At 48.6% G+C, this 22,179-nt stretch overlaps 2 protein-coding genes and 1 pseudogene across 2 annotated transcripts; all 3 read left to right on the top strand.

Moving 5' to 3' along the window:
- The first annotated feature begins 1,521 nt into the window (after positions 1-1,521).
- Positions 1,522-2,277, top strand: LOC116909864 (hemoglobin subunit theta-1-like). The gene is made up of 3 exons (XM_032913592.1): positions 1,522-1,722; positions 1,820-2,024; positions 2,133-2,277. The coding sequence occupies exons 1-3, from the start codon at positions 1,544-1,546 to the stop codon at positions 2,259-2,261; spliced, it is 513 nt and encodes a 170-aa protein (XP_032769483.1). The 5' UTR covers positions 1,522-1,543; the 3' UTR covers positions 2,262-2,277.
- Positions 2,278-12,036: 9,759 nt separating this feature from the next.
- LOC116909406 (hemoglobin subunit alpha-1/2-like) lies at positions 12,037-12,859 on the top strand. The gene is made up of 3 exons (XM_032912973.1): positions 12,037-12,131; positions 12,247-12,451; positions 12,637-12,859. The coding sequence occupies exons 1-3, from the start codon at positions 12,037-12,039 to the stop codon at positions 12,763-12,765; spliced, it is 429 nt and encodes a 142-aa protein (XP_032768864.1). The 3' UTR covers positions 12,766-12,859.
- Positions 12,860-14,850: 1,991 nt separating this feature from the next.
- LOC116909409 lies at positions 14,851-15,465 on the top strand (annotated as a pseudogene).
- The last annotated feature ends 6,714 nt before the right edge of the window (positions 15,466-22,179 follow it).

Raw genomic sequence — 22,179 nt, 5'->3', positions numbered from 1 at the left:
CCCAGGGCCTTCGCTTGCTAGGCAAGTGCTCTGCCACTGAGCTAAATCCCCAACCCCTAGAAAAGTTCTTAATACCTCTCTTACTTCAGTGTGGGATCTACTGGAAAAACAGCTAAAAACAGAAAACATATGAGCATGTGGGTAGGCAACAGGAAGCCCATCCAGAAATGCCTGCTCGCTCTTTCTTTCTTCCTTTCTCTCTTTCTTTCTCTCTTTCTTTCTTTCCTTAATTCATTCTTTCTTTCTTTCTTTCAAATAGAGCTTCATGTAGCCTAGGCTGGCCTCAAATATTTTAAATAGCCAAGGATGCCCTGGCACTCTTATTTTTAAGGATTTATTTATTTATTATATATGAGTACACTGTAGCTGTCTCAGACACACCAGGAGAGGGCATTGGATCCCACTACAGATTCTTGTGAGCCGCGGTATGGTTGCTGGGAGTTGACCTCAAGACCACTGAGAGGTTCTCTTAACTGCTGAGCCATTCCTCCAGCCTGCCCTGGAACTCTCCATCCTCTTGCTTCTATCCCTGAGTGCTGAAATTACAGATATGTGCCTCCATGCCCAGTTTATGCAGTGCTTGGGAATTGAACTCAGGGTTGTATATGTACATACATACGTAATACATACATATATATACACATAAATAATACATACATACTTGTATGCATGCAGAGTCAAGCAGGGCCTCATTATATACCCTTACTGGCCTGGAAAGCGACATGTTGTAGACAGGGATGGTCTTGAACTCACAGAGATCCTTTTGCATCTGTCTCTTGAATGCTAGGAATAATCTGTACCTGGCCCAAAAGACCTAGATTAGAAGGGTTTTTATTTTTTTATTTTTTTCAGAGCTGGGGACCAAACCCAGGGCCTTGCACTTGCTAGGCAAGCGCTCTACCACTGAACTAAATCCCCAACCCCTAGAGGGTTTTTAAATGTAGATTTAAATCTCTTATTTTATTTTACACTCGTGGGTGTTTTGGCTGCATGGATACCCATGCATCGCTTGCATGACTGTGGAAGACAGAAGAGGGCTTCAGATCCACTGGACCTGAAGTTACAGACAACGGGGAGCAGGCACGTGGGTGCAGGGAATCTGAGCCCCGTGCTCTAGAAGAGCAGTCAGTGCTCTTAACTGCTGAGCCATCTCTCCAGCCTTTAAATGCAGATTTAACTATGGAATATTTAACGAAAGGAGACGTGCTTAAGGGAAAAAAAGGTAAGTATGGGTATGTGCTCCTCCAAGGAGAAATGCACCAAGAAGAAAGACAAGTCAATCCTTTTCAATAATGAGTAAGAAAGGAAAGAAAATATACGAAGTGTCTTAAAGATTCCGGGGTGGGGGTGGGGCGCAGGATAAGCAGTGCCAAAATAGACACTAAAATCCATAGTAATCTGATAGTATATATTAGATGCCACTGTCCGTACAGGAAATACTTTGAAATGTAAGGCTTGGAAAAGGAGCCTAGAGAGACAGAGGGCTGCATGTCAAGGAAACTCCTAAGCAACCTGCAACGATCCAGCGCCCCCTGGCGGCTCCATGGGTTTCAGAACCTCTTGGAGCGCAGCCAGGGCACAGAGGGCGAAGCCAGGGCAACCAGCGCGAAGCCACAGATCAGTGAAGATGGCTCTGTCCCAAACTGATCGCAGGTTGGTCCTCGCGCTCTGGAAGAAGATGGGTAGCAATGTTGGAATCTACACGACCGAGGCCTTGGAGAGGTACGCCCTCGGGCTCACCTTTCAATGAACTCCGCGGTGAAGGCGGGTTCTCCTTACCTTTGGGTCCGGTTGCGTCCAACCCTCAATCTTTCCACAGGACCTTCCTGGCTTTCCCATCCACCAAAACCTACTTCCCACACTTGGACCTGAAACCAGGTTCCAGCCAGGTTAAAGCCCATGCCCAAAAGTTGGCCGATGCACTGACGCTCGCTGCCCACCACTTGGACGACCTGCCTAGTTCTCTGTCTGCTCTCAGTGATCTACACGCACACGAGCTCCGCGTGGACCCTGCTAACTTTCAGGTGAGTCCTGTGACTGAGCTGCACCCGCCCTTGCTGGATATGTGGGTCCCTTCAAGGCTCGCTGTTCCGGAGAGATAAACCCAAGGTGGGACGCTTCTCTTTCTTCAGTTCTTTAGCCACTGTCTGCTGGTGACTCTTGCCCGGCACTATCCCGGAGACTTCACCCCGGAGATGCATGCCTCCTTGGACAAGTTTCTGGGTCACGTGACTTCGGCACTGGTCTCCAAGCATCGCTGAACTGAGGATACACAGCGGTGTAGTCTTCATCCCTGCCCTTCTTCAAATTCACAATATTTGAGTAAACCTCCCCGGGACTGCATTGCTGTCTTGTACGCAGAGTTGCATAGGAGAAAGATACCCCACATGCAGTATCAAACGAAAGGTTCCAAGAGACTGGAATTACAGCTAAACGAGTGTGAAAAACCTCATAGGAAAGTCAGCTTCCCTTGTTTTTGTTGTTTTAACTCATTTTTGCCTTTGAGATACGTTTTATACTCTCATGTAATCCAGGCTGTCCTCTCAAATCCATCATACAAACTAGGTTGGCCTTGAACTCCTGACACTTGTGTTCCCACCCTCATCTCCATCCCATCCCCCAATCCCCACCAAGCATGATGGATTATAAGGCATGCCCCACCGTAAATGGCTCTATTGTGGTTCTTTTTATTTTTATTTAACCTTTTGTTTGTTTGTGTTTTGTGTTGGGGATGGGGAGGGGTCTCCTGTGTACCTAACTGCTCCAAGCTGCAGAAAGTGTAGCTAACTAGGAAGGAGACCCGCACACAGTGACTGAATCAACTTTTAGAATAGAGTAGAAAGAAGGGATCTATAAACTACACTTCCAAAGGGCCATGAGCTGGGCGGTGACAAGAGTCCCACCAGCAGCCGCTGGAGGACCAGTCCTAGCATCTTCACATGTCCTCAGGCATCAGAGGAGGCTCAGACCCTCTCCACTGTGGAGGGCCTGTGACACTGACGTACAGATCCATGCCCTTAGCCTTGGCCAGATCAGTGAGGAAGCCTTCAAGTCCAATCCAGCATGAGTCCTCTGAATCCCATGTCCACACTGAAATGTGTCTTCAGCAGTAAGGACTTCCCTTAACTCTCTGGGAGGCAAAGGAAGGCAAAAACTAGAGCTCACATTGTTTTTGGAGTCTCCCTGACTCCTTGGACCAACAGCTCACATGGGGACTTCCCTTGCCTGCTACTGTGTTTTTGTCAGACAGTTGTTCTGGTTAGCATTTCTATTGCTGTGATAAAATATCATGACCAGAAGTGATGTGGGGACAGGGAAGCATTTATTTCATCTTGTAGCTGTAAGTCAGAGACGTCAGGGCAGAAACACAAGGCCCAGGGGAGTAATTGAGGCAGAGGTCATGGACAAGTGTTGCTTCCTGTCTTGTTCTTTTAAGAGAAAAAAACAAGATTTATTTATTTATTTATTTATTTATTTATTTATTTATATGACTACACTGCAGCTGCCTTGAGACACACCAGAAGAGGGCATCAAAACCCAGTGCAAATATTTGTGAGCCACCATGTGGGTGCTGGGAATTGAACTCAGGACCTCCGGAAGAGCAGTCTGTACTCTTAACCACTGAGCCATCTCTTGGGCCCCCTTTATCTTGTTATTCTGGTTTACTCAGCCTTCTTGCCTATAATATTAGTATTATCAGCCCAGGACAATGTCATACTGAGCTAGATCCTCCCACGTCCATAATCAATCAAGAAATGTGTACCACATAAACCTGATAGGAGAATTTTCTCAATTGAGATTCCTTTTGCAAAAATATTTCTGGCTTGGGGGCTGGAGAGGTGGCTCAGCAGATAAGAGCACTGACTGCTCTCCCAGAGGTCCTGAGTTCAAGTCCTAGCAACAACATGGAGGCTCACAACCGTCTGTAATGAGATCTGGTGTCCTCTTATGGTGTGTCTGAAGACACTACAGTGTATTCATATAGATAAAATAAATAAAACTAAAAAGATTCTCTGGCTTGTGTCCAGCTGACATAAGAGTAGCCAGAACAACAGTCTCGCTCTTGCGGAGCATGGACAGCACAAGTGACATCACTCCATTTAGACTGCACATGTGCACTCATACACTTGCATGCATTACTCAGAACCAGGATAAAATCAGGACATGTGGGTAAACCATAAAAGGGCCCAGGATGTGTAGGAAGTGGGAGCCCTGGGAGCCAATCAGTGTTGTCTGTATTGCCTCCTCTTTTGCTCAGGACAGTGGGAGGTCCGCATCCACGGAGACCTTCATGACAGGTTCTAGGAAGGAACTTAGGGGAAGGACAACAACAGCGGTGGGCAGAAGGGTGCACAGTCAACCTCTTCTCCTAAACAAGGGGCTCCTCTAGCCCAGCAAAACTATCTCACTGTCCTCGTGTCCCCTTCTCTGAAGTATCCTTCTCCCAGCAGCAGCTTCATCAGGGGACGGCACCTGCCAGCATTCCTGACCTGTCCCATCTCACTCTGCCCTCTCCCTACCTCTTGTCTACAGCCACAGAGGCCACCAGTCCTTGCCTTTCTCCACCTAATATACACCTATGGCTCACAGCCTCTGAAAAGGCCATCCTGCTCCCCACACTAGCCCAAGGCTCCTCATCCATTCCTCCAGGTTCCTTCGGAGTCTTTCCTAGAGTTTCCTCCTGTGTGGGGATAGAATGAGTAGCCAGGTCTCTCCTGGATTGAATCCTCTCAGCCCGGGCAGCTTGTGGATTTCATATATAGAGAGAGAGTATTGCATGAGGCACAGTTTACCTGGCTGGAGGTGTCATTGGAATTAAGGATCACTCCTGTGGAGCCTGGGGAAGAATGCCAAAGCCCAAAGAGAGGGAAGACTTGAGAGACTCCCAGTGTGGGTTCATGACCTGGAGCTACAGCAACTGCCATCTTGGAGGAGGGAGCTTGAACTTTAGGACGAGGGTCAGGAGGGGGCAGGCAGGAGGCCTCCAGGTCCAAAGGCTTTGACTGAAGCCCTGAGAAAGACATGGCTGAAGCCAGGGAATGGAAGATGCTTGTGCTCTCTGTTACTTCTTACTTAGGCTCCTTTCACAGTTCCTGGTCCACAGCCCACTTGTACCTCTCAACAGGTACTACCAGGAAGATTTCACACACACACACACACACACACACACACACACACACACACACACACACACTCACATTCTTTAGTTCAGATATCCCTGAACAAGGTTTTTGGGGCCATGAATAAGGGGTGGACATCCAATTACCGTTAACCAGGAGCATCAGTGTATTCAATTCCCCCGACTCCCGCCAGGCCTCACTCTAAACCCCATGGTACACCTTTTTATAAAACCTGCATAGTTCTGGGCTCTCTGTGTCACGTGTGTAAGTGGTGGGCGGGGTCCACTCTTTCCATGGTTTTAGTAAAGAAGTGAGTGGGTCAGAAGATCAGTAGGAAAGCTGATGGCCTATGTGCCAGTGATGAGGAAAGAAGGGAAGAACCAGGAGGAACAACTTCCAATGGAACACCGGGGACCAACACCAGCTAGACTCACAGTTCAGATCACAATGGAGCAGGAGTCTGTGGGGCACTAACTTGTGCCCCAGCTACACGCTAGCCTGAGACAGGAGATCTCAGGTTCAAAGAGGGTCTGAGCTGTGTATTTGCAGAAAGCACACACACACACACACACACACACACACACACACACACACACACACACACTCAATCTCACACACACAGACACACACACACACACACACACACACACACACACACACACACACACACTGTAGGACTGAGGGCCTAACTCAGGATGAGACACCCTGTCTAAGGTTGGTGTCAAAGGTTTGATCCTCAGAACCACAAAATAAGCAACAAACAGAAAGCAAAATGAAAGACAGAACTGGCCGTCACCTGGAGAGAGAGCCCAGCCATTCTCATAGGCTCGGCTCCACCCAAGAGCAGGAGACGCAGAGGCAGGCACTAGAAATGCTCTCTGCGCCCCATCCTAAGGTGGAGACTCAGAACCTCCCAGAGAGCAGGGCTACCTGATGGGAGGGATGGGCAGTGCTGGGGCTTCTGGGAAACCCATTGCATAGCATCTGTTCTCTTTGCTGTATCCCATGAGGTACAGATGCCAGCTCTGGACCAGCTGGACATTAGGCACTGTTCTGACACTGGGGCTATGGTGTGGCTTTTCAGGGACATATAAACAGAGTTCCCACGAACTGGAATGGTATCAAGAGACTCCTCAAATGACTGATACACATGCAGTTTACTACATAAAATAAGATTAAGTGAGGTTCCCAACACACACTGGGGGACTACTGAGCACTACACCCATCCAAAGTCACCGAGAGTCCGAACTCATCTACAGTTTCCCAGAAGTGCAAGCACTGCCCTCCTCTCCTATCAAACAGCCCCTCTGGATGTAGGTAGCTCAAACGTGGTCTTACACAATCACAGAGTCAAACTTGTAGAAGAGGGGGTTGGAGAAAAGGCTAGCAGAGAGAGCATGTTGCAGAGGACCTGGGTTCAGTTCCCAGAACGTTACAGCAGATGGCCAAGGAACACCAATGGTGGCAGCTTCAAGGACATTGGTTAATTTCACTCCCTCTTCTGTTACCTCACAGGCACCTGCACCCTCATGTGCAGAGAAGAAGACTTAAACTGATAGAAATTTCATACGATTAGCTCTGGCTCACCTGGATCTAGCCGTGTAGACAAGGCTGACGTCAAATTCTTTCTATATATAATTTTATTTTTTTGTTTTATGTTCTATACATAATTTTATGTTTCCTATGTCTATAGTATGTGCATATCTGCCTTGGCGACCAGAAGTGTGTGCGACAGACATAGGAATATCTGTAGATGAGTTTAGGTGCTGGGAAACATGGGAATAACATGTTACATGCCCCTAGAGCTGAGGAGGCAATGGTTGTGAGTTGCCACGTGGGTGCTGGAAATGAAATCCAAGTCCTGTGGGAAAGCAAGGATCCTAAGCCCTGAGCCCTCTCTGCTACCCTGGCTGTCACACAGTCTAAAACAAAACAAAACAAAACCACAGAGTAATGTATGGGAGAGTAGGTCTTTAACCTCAGCAGGCTGGAGGCAGAGGCTGGTAGATGTCCGTGAGTTCAAGACCACTGTATTTTATAGAATGAGAACCAGGGTAACAAGGGCTCCTGCTGAGGCCCTGCCTCAGAATTAAAAGTGAAGAAAGAAATAAACAAGGAAGACTGGAGTGATGGGTCAGCAATGGTGAGCCTGTTCTGCTCTTACACAGGGTCCAAGTTAAATCCTCAGCGCCTGCCTTAGGCGGTGCTCAAGAGCTTGAAAGCCCAGGTGCAGGGAAATCTGATGCTTCTGGCTTCCACTGACCCGTGACACACACACTCAGAAAATAAAATACTTCAAATTATTGTTGTTTTATGCATATCGGTATTTTACCTGCTTGTGTCTATACACCACGTTTGTGTCGGGTGATCATGGAGGTCAGAAGAGAGTGTCAGATCTCCAGGAACTGAAGTTATACATGGTTTTGAGCCTCCACTGTAGGTGTTAGAAACTGAATCCAGGGGCTGGAGAGACGGCTCCACGGTCAGAAGCACTGCCCCTTCTTCATGAGATCCTGAGTTCAATTCCCAGCAACCACATGGTGGCTATAACCATCTGTAAGGGGATCTGTTGCCCTCTTCTGGCCTGCAAATGTATATGCAGCAGAACGCTCACACAATAAATGAATAAAAAACATTTTTTTTAAAAGAAAAAAGAAAGAAAGAAAGAAAGAAAGAAAGAAAGAAAGAAAGAAAGAAACTGAACCCAGGTCCTCCACCAGAGCAACAAGTGCTCTACACAGAAGAGCTGTCTCTCCAGCCATGTATGTATGTATACACTCATATATGAAGAGAGGGACAGACGGAGAGAGGAGGACAGGGAAAGGGGGAGGGCAGGGGGAAGAACAAGTGGCAATGTGGGGGAGGAAGAGAGACAGGATCTCTCTCTGTCACACTGCCTGGCTGTCCTGAAACTCAATCTGTACACCAGCGAGGCCGGAACTCACCAAATTCCGCCTAGCTCTTTGTCCCAAATATTGGGATTAAAACCTTGGGCCAGCCACCCCAGCCAGCTATATATTCTTTAATTAAAAAGATCTCGGGGGCTGGAGAGATGGCTCAGAGGTTAAGAGCACTGACTGCTCTTCCAGAGAACCTGAGTTCAATTCCCAGCAACCACATGGTGGCTCACAACCATCTGTGATGAGATCTGATGCCCTCTTCTGGTGTGTCTGAGGACAGCTACTCACATACATAAAATAAATAAATAAATCTTTTTTTAAAAAAATCTCTTCACAATAGTAAGGGAAACTTCAGAAACAAAAGAATAAGACAAAAATCTTATCAAAGTAACTGCAAAGGGATGGTTGTGGTGCCACAAGTTTTTATACTCAGAGCACTCCAGAGACAGAACCAGATAGAGATCTCTGTCAGTTCAAGGCCTGCCTGCTCTTCAGAGCAAGTTCCATCCCAGTGAGACCCCGTCTCAAAAAGACAAACATAAACACTGCGTCTGTTTTCGAGCTCTTTCCTTGACTAGCACAGCAATGCTCACTGCCTATAAACACAGGCTACGGAAAGATGGCTTCCGTACCTGCACTCTAAGCAGAAGTACCACTAAGCAGCAGGCTGCTGTGAGATGCAGTTGGCAGGAAGTGAGTCTGAGCTCTGGTGTCACTATGGAAGCTGCCCTCCTGACACGTCCCTCTGCTTCCCCAGCTCTTAGCAGCATCCAGAAATGCTCTTGTCCTGGCTTGAAGGCCACTGGCTGTAGGCTGGCACCTCAGGCTGCCTGGCTATGGTGTTCTGGAACCTGATCTAGATTTCCAGGCTTTTCTGGAAGGAGCCAGTGTAAGCTGCACTGGATACAGCTTCCCAGAGAGTGGCAAGTACCAGAGTCACTAGTTTCTGGGCAAGGACGCTCTCAATACCTAGGCAGCTTCCTCCTCTCCCTGTGGACTTCTTTCCTTACAGCAGACTCATCTTCATTTTTTCTTTTTTTTTTTTTTTTTTTTTTTGGAGCTGAGGACCCAACCCAGGGCCTTGTGCTTGCTAGATAAGCGCTCTACCACTGAGCTAAATGCCCACCCCCTCATTATTATGTGTATGCATGTTTCTATGTATGCCGTGTGTGTGTGTGTGTGTGTGTGTGTGTGTGTGTGTGTGTGTGTGTGTCTACCAAGAAGGTCTCAAGGGGTGGCAAATCCCCAGAAAATGGAGCTGCTGTTACAGTAGTTCTGATCCACCTCACATAGGTGTGGGGAACCAAACTCAGGCCCTCAGGAAGGGCAGCAAGCATTCTTCAGTGCTGAGCCATTCCTAGAGTCACCTCCTTTCTATTGGTGTGTAGGAAAACACATAAGACATAAGCAGAAGTCCACCCAAGCTCTCGGTCACATCTCTCTACCCAGAAAAGGCTAAGTAGTCTTTGGGATTGAGCCACTGTCTTTACTAAGTCTGAAAAAAGATGAGTCTGAAGGAAGGGGGTTGAAGGAAGGAGGAAGACAAAAGGAAAGACTGACAGTAGAGGACAGGAGAGCAGGACGGTGAGCAGTGGAGAAGGGAGAGGAGAGGAGAGAAGGACAGGGATTTGGCTGCTTTACGACTTAAGATCCTGAAGGCTAGGACACCCTTTAAGAATCTCAGGGAGGGAGACTGAAACAGTATGCAGAGAGAGGAGAGACACCCCACCTCAGGAACTCCACCACCCAGGAGCAGACCACCACCTCCCTGGCCAGGCACAGCCATTCCTTCTGCCTCTAAGTTCCCAGAATCCTATCCTTCTTGTCCTCAGAGGAAGGATGAAGCGGGCAGTTGGGGGTTGGAGCAGAAGACAGGAAAGGTCAAGGGCAGGAGCCATGATGTGGAACGGTTCTGCTAAACCTGGGCTTCTTTCTGTGCCCCTGAGAATGGCACCTCCTCTCCTCCCAGACACCTGCCTCTCTCAGGGGAGGGGAAAGCAGGAAAAAGGAGGAACCATCTGAACCTCAGGCTGGGGTCAGGGAACAAGCTGCTGCCAGCTCACCATGGAGCCCATCCTGGAGTACAAGGTGGAGGTGGCCAAGGAGGGTGGCCAAGCTGGGAGCTGACCCCTCCCACATGTCACCCTTGGTAGAGATGAAATACCCAGTGCTGTCTGCACCCAGCATTCTGGTTCTGAAAACCACGCTAGTGAACAGCGCACTGTGGCTGTTCCTAATGAAGTAAGTCCTGGTCAGGACAAACGGGGCCTGTGTTAGCACAGACGCCCTGGACAGGTGAGGGAACCTTCCTGACCTGCCAGGTCTCCAGAGGACAAAGGTGCCCTTTCCTCGTCCAGCCTCTGCCTCTGAACTTTAGTCTTCCTGAAGGAAATTCCACAGTTTTGCCACCTACAAGATCTCCTTCCTTAACTAAGACATGAGTCCCTCTCTGCCTAGGTCGCAGCCCAAGGGGAGAGGTGGCTGACACATTCATCACACAGCAGGCCACACAGATAACATTTGCACAGTCATGGCAGCCTAGAGTTTCCTCCTTGTTCACAAGCTGCATGTGGACCCCATCAACTCTGAGGTGACTGTCGGTTCTGCAGGGGAGTGACCTGGATCTGAGGTGTTGTTAGTCCTTCACCTGATCCTTGTCTCAGACTGGCAGCACAGCCCTCATTCTTTTGGTTCATGCCATGCCCTGATTATAGTTCTACACCTGCACCTCTGAGTATGAATAAGACGTACATATAACTGAGCTGTCCCTGTCCCTGTCCCAGGGACTTTTCTGAAGATGCAAGGGGAGGAGAGCGTTCAACAGAGATTACTGCAGAACCACTGTACACACACAAGAGGAAGAAAAGAAATGGTAGAGGGGGGGAGAAAAAGAAAAATGAGAGATAATAGAAAAAGAGAAAAAATGGATAGGCAATTAGATTCCCCAGATAACATTTTTTTTTAACGTATTTCAGTTAGGGAGTTAATTCCTCGGCTGTCTTGTCACCCCAAACCAGGCAAGTCAGAACGGAGCCCAGGACTTTACAAGGCTCATGATTCTGTTGTCATTCTTCCCCCTCTCTTTGCAATGCAGGAGACTGAAGCCAGAACCTTCCTCATGCAAAGCCAGCATTCTGCTATCCGCTTACAACCCAGCTTCTGTATTACTGACTGCTTCTGTTGCATAGATGGGGTCTCTCATGTCAGAGGCTGCAATCTTCAACTCCTGGGCTCAAGCAATCCCCCTGCCTAAGCCGCCAGTACCTGAGGCTCCCCCTGTGTGACACCAGCTCTCAGCATTGCCTTATTCATCCACGGTAGCACTGGGCAGCTAAGACGCCAGTCACAAAGAGTCTGTGGACCTGCCCTGCAGTTCCCTGGACCCAGAAGGCTGATCGAGGAGATTAAGTCGGAGTCCATGCCAGCCTGGACACTAGAGCAAGACCCGGTCACACAAAAGGAGGAAATGGAGAAAGAGAGAAAGGAAAAGAAAGGAGGAGCCAGGGGAGGAGAGAACAGACAAAGAGGAACAGAGAGGGAAGAGGGGGAAAAGGACAGGGAGAGAGCTGCTCAGTGGGTCGCTAGCATCCTATCCGTTTTCTCAGAAAAAGGGTGAAGCCTGGGGCTGAGGTCAGAAGCAGGGTGTGGGCTGGGAAGGGGTGTGTGAACTGGGACCCAGTGGGAGGAGAGGATGGGTGATGGGCACTGCTCAGTGTGGGTTGATCCACTTCCTTCTCTGCCCAAGGCAGGGGGATCCTAACTTCTTCCCAAACACCAGTCACTGGAGACATAGGAGAGGCAAGAAGACTCTGGGCAACTGATAAGGATTCCCTGCACCCAGGGGAGGCGATCCCCAAGCCCAGCCTCTCAGGGTCCTGACAGGCCTTGCTGGGGAGAGCAATCACAGGCCAGCCAATGAGAGCTGCTCCAAGGGCGTGTCCTTACCTCCTGGACAGATAAATGAAACTTGCTGCAGGGCCACTGCATTCTCATTCTGATAGACTCAGGAAGCAATCATGGTGCTCTCTGCAGGTGACAAAGCCAACATCAAGAACGCCTGGGGGAAGATTGGTGGCCATGGTGGTGAATATGGCGAGGAGGCCCTACAGAGGTGAGATCAGGACCCTGTTCTGTAAGGATAGCAGGATCCAAACCGGACCGGGGACTCAGTGGGCAGCTCCTAACTGTGCTTTCCTGTGGCCTCAACTTATCTCTCCTTCTCACAGGATGTTCGCTGCCTTCCCCACCACCAAGACCTACTTTGCTCACATTGATGTAAGCCCCGGCTCTGCCCAGGTCAAGGCTCATGGCAAGAAGGTCGCTGAAGCCCTGGCCAAAGCTGCAGACCACGTCGATGACCTGCCTGTTGCCCTGTCCACTCTGAGCGACCTGCATGCCCACAAACTGCGTGTGGATCCTGTCAACTTCAAGGTGTGAGCTCAGACCTGGCAGGGGGCACCTGGGACCTCTAGGGATCGCTTGGGGCAGTGGTGAGGGGCACAGGGGGACTGGGAAGGGGTTCCTCATGCCCAGGGCAGGGAACACAGTGTTCCAGGAAGGGGAGCTTACCCAGCAAGGTGTCGGCTACTAGGGACTGACCCTTCCTGTCTCGGCAGTTCCTGAGCCACTGCCTGCTGGTGACCTTGGCTTGCCACCACCCTGCGGATTTCACACCCGCCATGCACGCCTCTCTGGACAAATTCCTTGCCTCTGTGAGCACCGTGCTGACCTCCAAGTACCGTTAAGCCACCTCCTGCCGGGCTTGCCTTCTGACCAGGCCTTTCTTCCCTCCCTTGCACCTGTACTTCTTGGTCTTTGAATAAAGCCTGAGTAGGAAGCTGCCTGTGTGCCTGTCTCTCAGCATGTACAGTGTCATGTTTGGTGTGGGGAAGCCTCCAGCACATTTAGCCATGGGGCAGTAAAGACAAGGATCAGGGGCAGGAGAGGTAGGTCAGCCATTAAAGGCTAGACTCACAACCAAAAATATGAGACAAAGTTCAGAGCTAAAAAACATAACTGGATGCGCACACACACACACACACACACACAGGGCTTCTGAGTCTGGGCATCAGTCCATCCCCAGCTCCTCAATGACGGCCATGTCTTTTCTCCCAAGCCAAAGAATCACATGCTCTCTCAGGTAGGGAAGTTCTTTTTTTCTTTTTTCCTTTTTTTTTTTTTTTTGAGTTGAGGACCGAACCCAGGGCCTTGCACTTGCTAGGCAAACACTCTACCACTGAGCTAAATCCTCAACCCCTAAGGAAGTTCTTAATACCTCTCTTACTTCAGTGTGGGATCTACTGGAAAAACAGCTAAAAACAGACAACATATGAGCATGTGGGTAGGCAACAGGAAGCCCATCCAGAAATGCCTGCTCACTCTTTCTTTCTTCCTTTCTCTCTTTCTTTCTCTCTTTCTTTCTTTCCTTAATTCATTCATTCTTTCTTTCTTTCAAATAGAGCTTCATGTAGCCTAGGCTGGCCTCAAATATTTTAAATAGCCAAGGATGCCCTGGCACTCTTATTTTTAAGGATTTATTTATTTATTATATATGAGTACACTGTAGCTGTCTCACACACACCAGAGAGGGCATCGGATCCCACTATAGATGCTTGTGAGCCGCTGTATGGTTGCTGGGAGTTGACCTCAAGACCACTGAGAGGTTCTCTTAACTGCTGAGCCATCCCTCCAGCCCGCCCTGGAACTCTCCATCCTCTTGCTTCTATCCCTGAGTGCTGAAATTACAGATATGTGCCTCCATGCCCAGTTTATGCAGTGCTTGGGAATTGAACTCACGGTTGTATATGTACATACATACGTAATACATACATATATATACACATAAATAATACATACATACTTGTATGCATGCAGAGTCAGGCAGGGCCTCTTTATATACCCTTACTGGCCTGGAAAGCGACATGTTGTAGACAGGGATGGTCTTGAACTCACAGAGATCCTTTTGTATCTGTCTCTTGAATGCTAGGAATAATCTGTACCTGGCCCAAAAGACCTAGATTAGAAGGGTTTTTATTTTTTTATTTTTTTCAGAGCTGGGGACCAAACCCAGGGCCTTGCACTTGCTAGGCAAGTGCTCCACCAGTGAGCTAAACCCCCAACCCCTAGAGGGTTTTTAAATGTAGATTTAAATCTCTTATTTTATTTTACACTCGTGGGTGTTTTGGCTGCATGGATACCCATGCATCACTTGCATGACTGTGGAAGACAGAAGAGGGCTTCAGATCCACTGGACCTGAGGTTACAGACAACGGGGAGCAGGCACGTGGGTGCAGGGAATCTGAGCCCCCTGCTCTGGAAGAGCAGTCAGTGCTCTTAACTGCTGAGCCATCTCTCCAGCCTTTAAATGCAGATTTAACTATGGAATATTTAACGAAAGGAGACGTGCTTAAGGGAAAAAAAGGTAAGTATGGGTATGTGCTCCTCCAAGGAGAAATGCACCAAGAAGAAAGACAAGTCAATCCTTTTCAATAATGAGTAAGAAAGGAAAGAAAATATACGGAGTGTCTTAAGGATTCTGGGGTGGGGGTAGGGGGAAGGATAAGCAGACAGTGCCAAAATAGATACTAAAATCCATCGTAATCTAATAGTATATATTAGATGTCATTGTCCACACAGGAAATACTTTGAAATGTAAGGCTTGGATAAGGAGCCTAGAGAGACAGAGGGCTGCATGTCAAGGAAACTCCTAAGCAACCTGCAACGATCCAGCGCCCCATGGCGGCTCCATGGGTTTCAGAACCTCTTAAAGCGCAGCCAGGGCACAGAGGGCGAAGCCAGGGCAACCAGCGCGAAGCCACAGATCAGTGAAGATGGCTCTGTCCCAAGTTGATAGCGGGCTGGTCGTCGCGCTCTGGAAGAAGATGGGTAGCAATGTTGCAATTTGGAGAGGTACGCCTGGGGCTCACCTTCCAATGAACTGTGCGGTGAAAGCGGGTTCTCCTTACTTCTGGGTCTGGTTGCACCCAACCCTCAATCTTTCCACAGGACCTTCCTGGCTTTCCCATCCACCAAAACCTACTTCCCACACTTGGACCTGAAACCAGGTTCCAGCCAGGTTAAAGCCCATGCCCAAAAGGTGGCCGATGCACTGACGCTCGCTGCCCACCACCTGGACGACCTGCCTGGTTCTGTCTGCTCTCAGTGATCTACACGCACACGAGCTCCGCGTGGACCCTGCTAACTTTCAGATGAGTCCTGTGTCTGAGCTGCACCCGCCCTTGCTGGATATGTGGGTCCCTTCAAGGCTCGCTGTTCCGGAGAGATAAACCCAAGGCGGGGCGCTTCTCATTCTTCAGTTCTTTAGCCACTGTCTGCTGGTGACTCTTGCCCGGCACTATCCGGGAGACTTCAGCCCGGAGATGCATGCCTCCTTGGACAAGTTTCTGGGTCACGTGACTTCGGCACTGGTCTCCAAGCATCGCTGAACTGAGGATACACAGCAGTGTAGTCTTCGCCCCTGCCCTTCTTCAAGTTCACAATATTTGAGTGAACCTCCCCGGGACTGCACTGCTGTCTTGTATGCAGAGTTGCACAGGAGAAAGATACCCTACACGCAGTATCAAAAGAAAGGTTCCAAGAGACTGGAATTACAGCTAAACGAGTGTGAAAAACCTCATAGGAAAGTCAGCTTCCCTTGTTTTTGTTGTTTTAATTCATTTTTGCCTTTGAGATACATTTTATCCTCTCATGTAATCCAGGCTGGCCTCTCAAATCCATCATACAAACTAGGTTGGTCTTGAACTCCTGACACTTGTGTTCCCACCCTCATCTCTGCCCATACCCCAATACCCACCAAGCATGATGGATTATAAGGCATGCCCCACCATAAATGGCTCCATTGTGGTTCTTTTTATTTTTATTTAACCTTTTGTTTGTTTGTGTTCCCTGTTGGCGATGGGTGGGGGGTCTCCTGTGTACCTAACTGCTCCAAGCTGCAGAAAGTGTAGCTAACTAGGAAGGAGACCCGCACACAATGACTGAATCAACTTTTAGAATAGAGTAGAAAGAAGGGATCTATAAACTACACTTCCAAAGGGCCATGAGCTGGGCGGTGACAAGAGTCCCACCTGCAGCCACTGGAGGACCAGTCCTAGCATCTTCACATGTCCTCAGGCATCAGAGGAGGCTCAGACCCTCTCCACTGTGGAGGGCCTGTGACATTGACCTACAGATCCATGCCCTTAGCCTTGGCCAGATCAGTGAGGAAGCCTTCAAGTCCAATCCAGCATGAGTCCTCTGAATCCCATGTCCACACTGAAATGTGTCTTCAGCAGTAAGGACTTCCCTTAACTCTCTGGGAGGGAAAGGAAGGCAAAAACAAGAGCTCACATTGCTCTTGGAATCTTCTTGACTCCTTGGACCAACAGCTCACATGGGGACTTCCCTTGCCTGCTACTGTGTTTTTGTCAGACAGTTGTCCTGGTTAGCGTTTCTATTGCTGTGATAAAATATCATGACCAGAAGTGACATGGGGACAGGGAAGCATTTATTTCATCTTATATCTGTAAGTCAGAGACATCAGGGCAGAAACACAAGGCCCAGGGGAGTAATTGATGCAGAGGTCACGGCAAGTGTTGCTTCCTGTCTTGTTCTTTTAAAAGAAAAAACAAGATTTATTTATTTATTTATTTATATGACTACACTGCAGCTGCCTTGAGACACACCAGAAGAGGGCATCAAAACCCAGTGCAAATATTTGTGAGCCACCATGTGGGTGCTGGGAATTGAACTCAGGACCTCGGGAAGAGCAGTTGGTGCTCTTAACCACTGAGCCATCTCTCGGGCCCCCTTTATCTTGTTATTCTGGCTTACTCAGCCTTCTTGCCTATAATATTAGTATTATCAGCACAGGACAATGTCATACTGAGCTATATCCTCCCACGTCCATAATCAATCAAGAAATGTGTACCACATAAACCTGATAGGAGAATTTTCTCAATTGAGATTCCCTTTGCAAAAATATTTCTGGCTTGGAGGCTGGAGAGTTGGCTCAGCAGTCAAGAGCACTCACTGACTGCTCTCCCAGTGGTCCCAAGTTCAACTCCTAGCAACAACATGGTGGCTCGCAACCATCTGTAATGAGACCTGGTGCCCTCTTCTGGCAACTCTGAAGAGGAGAGGGTATTCACGTAAAAAAACAAAAATCTTTTAATGGGCTGCAGAGATGGCTCAGCGGTTAAGAACTTCGACTGTTCTTCCACAGGTCCTGAGTTCAACTCCCAGCAACCACATGGTGGCTCACAACCATCTGTAATGGGATCTGATGTCCTCTTCTGGTGTGTCTGAAGACAGCTACAGTGTATTCATATAGATAAAATTAATAAAACTAAAAAGAGGGGTTGGGGAATTAGCTCAGTGGTAGAGCGCTTGCCTAGCAAACACAAGGCCCTGGGTTCGGTCCCCAGCTCTGAAAAAAAGAAAAAAAAAACTAAAAAGATTCTCTGGCTTGTGTCCAGCTGCCATAAGAGTAGCCAGAACAACACTCTGGCTCTTGCGGAGCACGGACAGCACACGTGACATCACTCCATTTAGACTGCACATGTGCACTCATACACTTGCATGCATTACTCAGAACCAGGATAAAATCAGGACATGTGTGTAAACCATAAAAGGGCCCAGGTTGTGTAGGAAGTGGGAGCCCTGGGAGTCGATTGGTGTTGTCTGTATTCCCTTCCTCTCTGCTCAGGACAGTGGGAGGTCCGCATCCACAGAGACCTTCATGGCAGGTTCTAGGAAGGAACTTAGGGGAAGGACAACAACAGCGGTGGACAAAAGGGTGCACAGTCAACCTCTTCTCATAAACAAGGGGCTCCTCTAGCCCAGCAAAACTATCTCACTGTCCTCTTGTCCCCTTCTCTGAAGTATCCTTCTCCCAGCAGCAGCTTCGAAGGGGACGGCACCTGCCAGCATTCCTGACCTGTCCCATCTCACTCTGCCCTCTCCCTACCTCTCCTCTACAGCCACAGAGGCCACCAGTCCTTGCCTTTCTCCACCTACTATACACCTATGGCTCACAGCCTCTGAAAATCCCATCCTGGTCCTCACACTAGCCCAAGGCTCCTCATCCATTCCTCCAGGTTCCTTCGGAGTCTTTCCTAGAGTTTCCTCCTATGTGGGGATAGAATGAGTAGCCAGGTCTCTCCTGGATTGAATCCTCTCAGCCCGGGCAGCCTGTGGATTTCATATATAGAGAGTGTATTGCATGAGGCACAGCTTAGCTGGATGGAGGTGTCATTAGAATTAAGGATCACTCCTGTGGAGCCTGGGGAAGAATTGCCAAAGCCCACAGAGAGGGAAGACTTGAGAGATTCCCAGTGTGGGTTCATGACCTGGAGCTACAGCAACTGCCATCTTGGAGGAGGGAGCTTGAACTTTAGGACGAGGGTCAGGAGCCAGACAGGCAGGAGGCCTCCAGGTACAGAGGCTTTGACTGAAGCCCTGAGAAAGACATGGCTGAAGCCAGGGTAATGGAAGATGCTTGTGCTCTCTGTTACTTCTTACTTAGGCTCCTTTCACAGTTCCTGGTCCACAGCCCACTTGTACCTCTCAACAGGTACTACCAGGAAGATTTCACACACACACACACACACACACACACACACACACACACACACACACACACACACATTCTTTAGTTCAGATATCCCTGAACAAGGTTTTTGGGGCCATGAATAAGGGGTGGACATCCAATTACCGTTAACCAGGAGCATCAGTGTATTCAATTCCCCCGACTCCCGCCAGGCCTCACTCTAAACCCCATGGTACACCTTTTTATAAAACCTGCATAGTTCTGGACTCTCTGTGTCACTTGTGTAAGTGGTGGGTGTGGTCCACTCTTTCCATGGTTTTAGTAAAGAAGTGAGTGGGTCAGAAGATCAGTAGGAAAGCTGATGGCCTATGTGCCAGTGATGAGGAAAGAAGGGAAGAACCAGGAGGAACAACGTCCAATGGAACACCAGGGACCAACACCAGCTAGACTCACAGTTCAGATCACAATGGAGCAGGAGTCTGTGGGGCACTAACTTGTGCCCCAGCTACACGTCAGCCTGAGACAGGGAGATCTCAGGTTCAAAGAGGGTCTGAGCTGTGTATTTGCAGAAAGCACACACACACACACACATACACACACACACACACACACTCAATCTCACACACACAGACACACACACACACATACACACACACACACACACACACACACACTGTAGGACTGAGGGCCTAACTCAGGATGAGACACCCTGTCTAAGGTTGGTGTCAAAGGTTTGATCCTCAGAACCACAAAATAAGCAACAAACAGAAAGCAAAATGAAAAACAAAACTGGGCGTCACCTGGAGAGAGGGCCCAGCCATTCTCATAGGCTCGGCTCCACCCGAGAGCAGGAGACGCAGAGGCAGGCACTAGAAATGCTCTCTGCGCCCCATCCTAAGGTGGAGACTCAGAACCTCCCAGACACTGCCTCCCAGAGAGCAGGGCTACCTGATGGGAGGGATGGGCAGTGCTGGGGCTTCTGGGAAACCCATTGCATAGCATCTGTTCTCTTTGCTGTATCCCATGAGGTACAGATGCCAGCTCTGGACCAGCTGGACATTAGGCACTGTTCTGACACTGGGGCTATGGTGTGGCTTTTCAGGGACATATAAACAGAGTTCCCACGAACTGGAATGGTACCAAGAGACTCCTCAAATGACTGATACACATGCAGTTTACTACATAAAATAAGATTAAGTGAGGTTCCCAACACACACTGGGAGACTACTGAGCACTACACCCATCCAAAGTCACCGAGAGTCCGAACTCATCTACAGTTTCACAGAAGTGCAAGCACTGCCCTCCTCTCCTATCAAACAGCCCCTCTGGATGTAGGTAGCTCAAACGTGGTCTTACACAATCACAGAGTCAAACTTGTAGAAGAGGGGGTTGGAGAAAAGGCTAGCAGAGAGAGCATGTTGCAGAGGACCTGGGTTCAGTTCCCAGAACGTTACAGCAGATGGCCAAGGAACACCAATGGTGGCAGCTTCAAGGACATTGGTTAATTTCACTCCCTCTTCTGTTACCTCACAGGCACCTGCACCCTCATGTGCAGAGAAGAAGACTTAAACTGATAGAAATTTCATACGATTAGCTCTGGCTCACCTGGATCTAGCCGTGTAGACAAGGCTGACGTCAAATTCTTTCTATATATAATTTTATTTTTTTTTACTTGTATGAATGTTTCCTATGTCTATAGTATGTGCATATCTGCCTTGGCGACCAGAAGTGTGTGCGACAGACATAGGAATATCTGTAGATGAGTTTAGGTGCTGGGTAACATGGGAATAACATGTTACATGCCCCTAGAGCTGAGGAGGCAATGGTTGTGAGTTGCCACGTGGGTGCTGGAAATGAAATCCAAGTCCTGTGGGAAAGCAAGGATCCTAAGCCCTGAGCCCTCTCTGCTACCCTGGCTGTCACACAGTCTAAAACAAAACAAAACAAAACCACAGAGTAATGTATGGGAGAGTAGGTCTTTAACCTCAGCAGGCTGGAGGCAGAGGCTGGTAGATGTCTGTGAGTTCAAGACCACTGTATTTTACAGAATGAGAACCAGGGTAACAAGGGCTCCTGCTGAGGCCCTGCCTCAGAATTAAAAGTGAAGAAAGAAATAAACAAGGAAGGCTGGAGTGATGGGGTCAGCAATGGTGAGCCTGTTCTGCTCTTACACAGGGTCCGAAAGTTAAATCCTCAGCGCCTGCCTTAGGGCGGTGCTCAAGAGCTTGAAAGCCCAGGTGCAGGGAAATCTGATGCTTCTGGCTTCCACTGACCCGTGACACACACACTCAGAAAATAAAATACTTCAAATTATTGTTGTTTTATGCATATCGGTATCTTACCTGCTTGTGTCTATACACCACGTTTATGTCGGGTGATCATGGAGGTCAGAAGAGAGTGTCAGATCTCCAGGAACTGGAGTTATACATGGTTTTGAGCCTCCACTGTAGGTGTTAGAAACTGAATCCAGGGGCTGGAGAGACGGCTCCACGGTCAGAAGCACTGCCCCTTCTTCATGAGATCCTGAGTTCAATTCCCAGCAACCACATGGTGGCTATAACCATCAGTAAGGGGATCTGTTGCCCTCTTCTGGCCTGCAAATGTATATGCAGCAGAACACTCACACAATAAATGAATAAAAAACATTTTTTTAAAAAAGAAGAAAGAAAGAAAGAAAGAAAGAAAGAAAGAAAGAAAGAAAGAAAGAAAGACAGAAAGAAACTGAACCCAGGTCCTCCACCAGAGCAACAAGTGCTCTACACAGAAGAGCTGTCTCTCCAGCCATGTATGTATGTATACACTCATATATGAAGAGAGGGACAGACGGAGAGAGGAGGACAGGGAAAGGGGGAGGGCAGGGGGAAGAAGAAGAGGCAATGCGGGGGAGGAAGATAGACAGGATCTCTCTGTGTCACACTGCCTGGCTGTCCTGAAACTCAGTCTGTACACCAGCGAGGCCAGAACTCACCAAATTCCACCTAGCTCTTCGTCCCAAGTATTGGGATTAAAACCTTGGGCCAGCCACCCCAGCCAGCTATATATTCTTTAATTAAAGAAATCTCTTCAAAATAATGAGGGAAACTTCAGAAACAAATAGCATAAGACAAAAATCTTATCAAAGTAACTGCAAAGGGATGGTTGTGGTGCCACACGTTTTTATACTCCGAGCACTCCAGAGACAGAACCAGATAGAGATCTCTGTCAGTTCAAGGCCTGCCTGCTCTTCAGAGCAAGTTCCATCCCAGTGAGACCCCGTCTCAAAAAGACAAACATAAACACTGTGTCTGTTTTCGAGCTCTTTCCTTGACTAGCACAGCAATGCTCACTGCCTATAAACACAGGCTACGGAAAGATGGCTTCCGTACCTGCACTCTAAGCAGAAGTACCACTAAGCAGCAGGCTGCTGTGAGATGCAGTTGGCAGGAAGTGAGTCTGAGCTCTGGTGTCACTATGGAAGCTGCCCTCCTGACACGTCCCTCTGCTTCCCCAGCTCTTAGCAGCATCCAGAAATGCTCTTGTTCTGGCTTGAAGGCCACTGGCTGTAGGCTGCACCTCAGGTTGCCTGGCTATGGTGTTCTGGAACCTGATCTACATTTCCAGGCTTTTCTGG

This window comes from Rattus rattus, chromosome 9 (genome assembly GCF_011064425.1).
Source record: "Rattus rattus isolate New Zealand chromosome 9, Rrattus_CSIRO_v1, whole genome shotgun sequence".
Taxonomy (NCBI): Eukaryota; Metazoa; Chordata; class Mammalia; order Rodentia; family Muridae; genus Rattus; species Rattus rattus.
The sequence above is the reverse complement of the archived record's forward strand: the minus strand, read 5'-3'. Positions and strand labels throughout refer to the sequence as shown.

Excerpts from the sequence above, each read along its gene's own strand:
- LOC116909864 (XM_032913592.1), top strand. The coding sequence starts at position 1,544 with ATGGGTTTCAGAACCTCTTGGAGCGCAGCCAGGGCACAGAGGGCGAAG. Across the intron at positions 1,723-1,819 it reads ACGACCGAGGCCTTGGAGAG|GACCTTCCTGGCTTTCCCAT; the intron begins GTACGCCCTCGG and ends ATCTTTCCACAG. Across the intron at positions 2,025-2,132 it reads TGGACCCTGCTAACTTTCAG|TTCTTTAGCCACTGTCTGCT; the intron begins GTGAGTCCTGTG and ends CTCTTTCTTCAG.
- LOC116909406 (XM_032912973.1), top strand. The coding sequence starts at position 12,037 with ATGGTGCTCTCTGCAGGTGACAAAGCCAACATCAAGAACGCCTGGGGG. Across the intron at positions 12,132-12,246 it reads GGCGAGGAGGCCCTACAGAG|GATGTTCGCTGCCTTCCCCA; the intron begins GTGAGATCAGGA and ends TCCTTCTCACAG. Across the intron at positions 12,452-12,636 it reads TGGATCCTGTCAACTTCAAG|TTCCTGAGCCACTGCCTGCT; the intron begins GTGTGAGCTCAG and ends CTGTCTCGGCAG.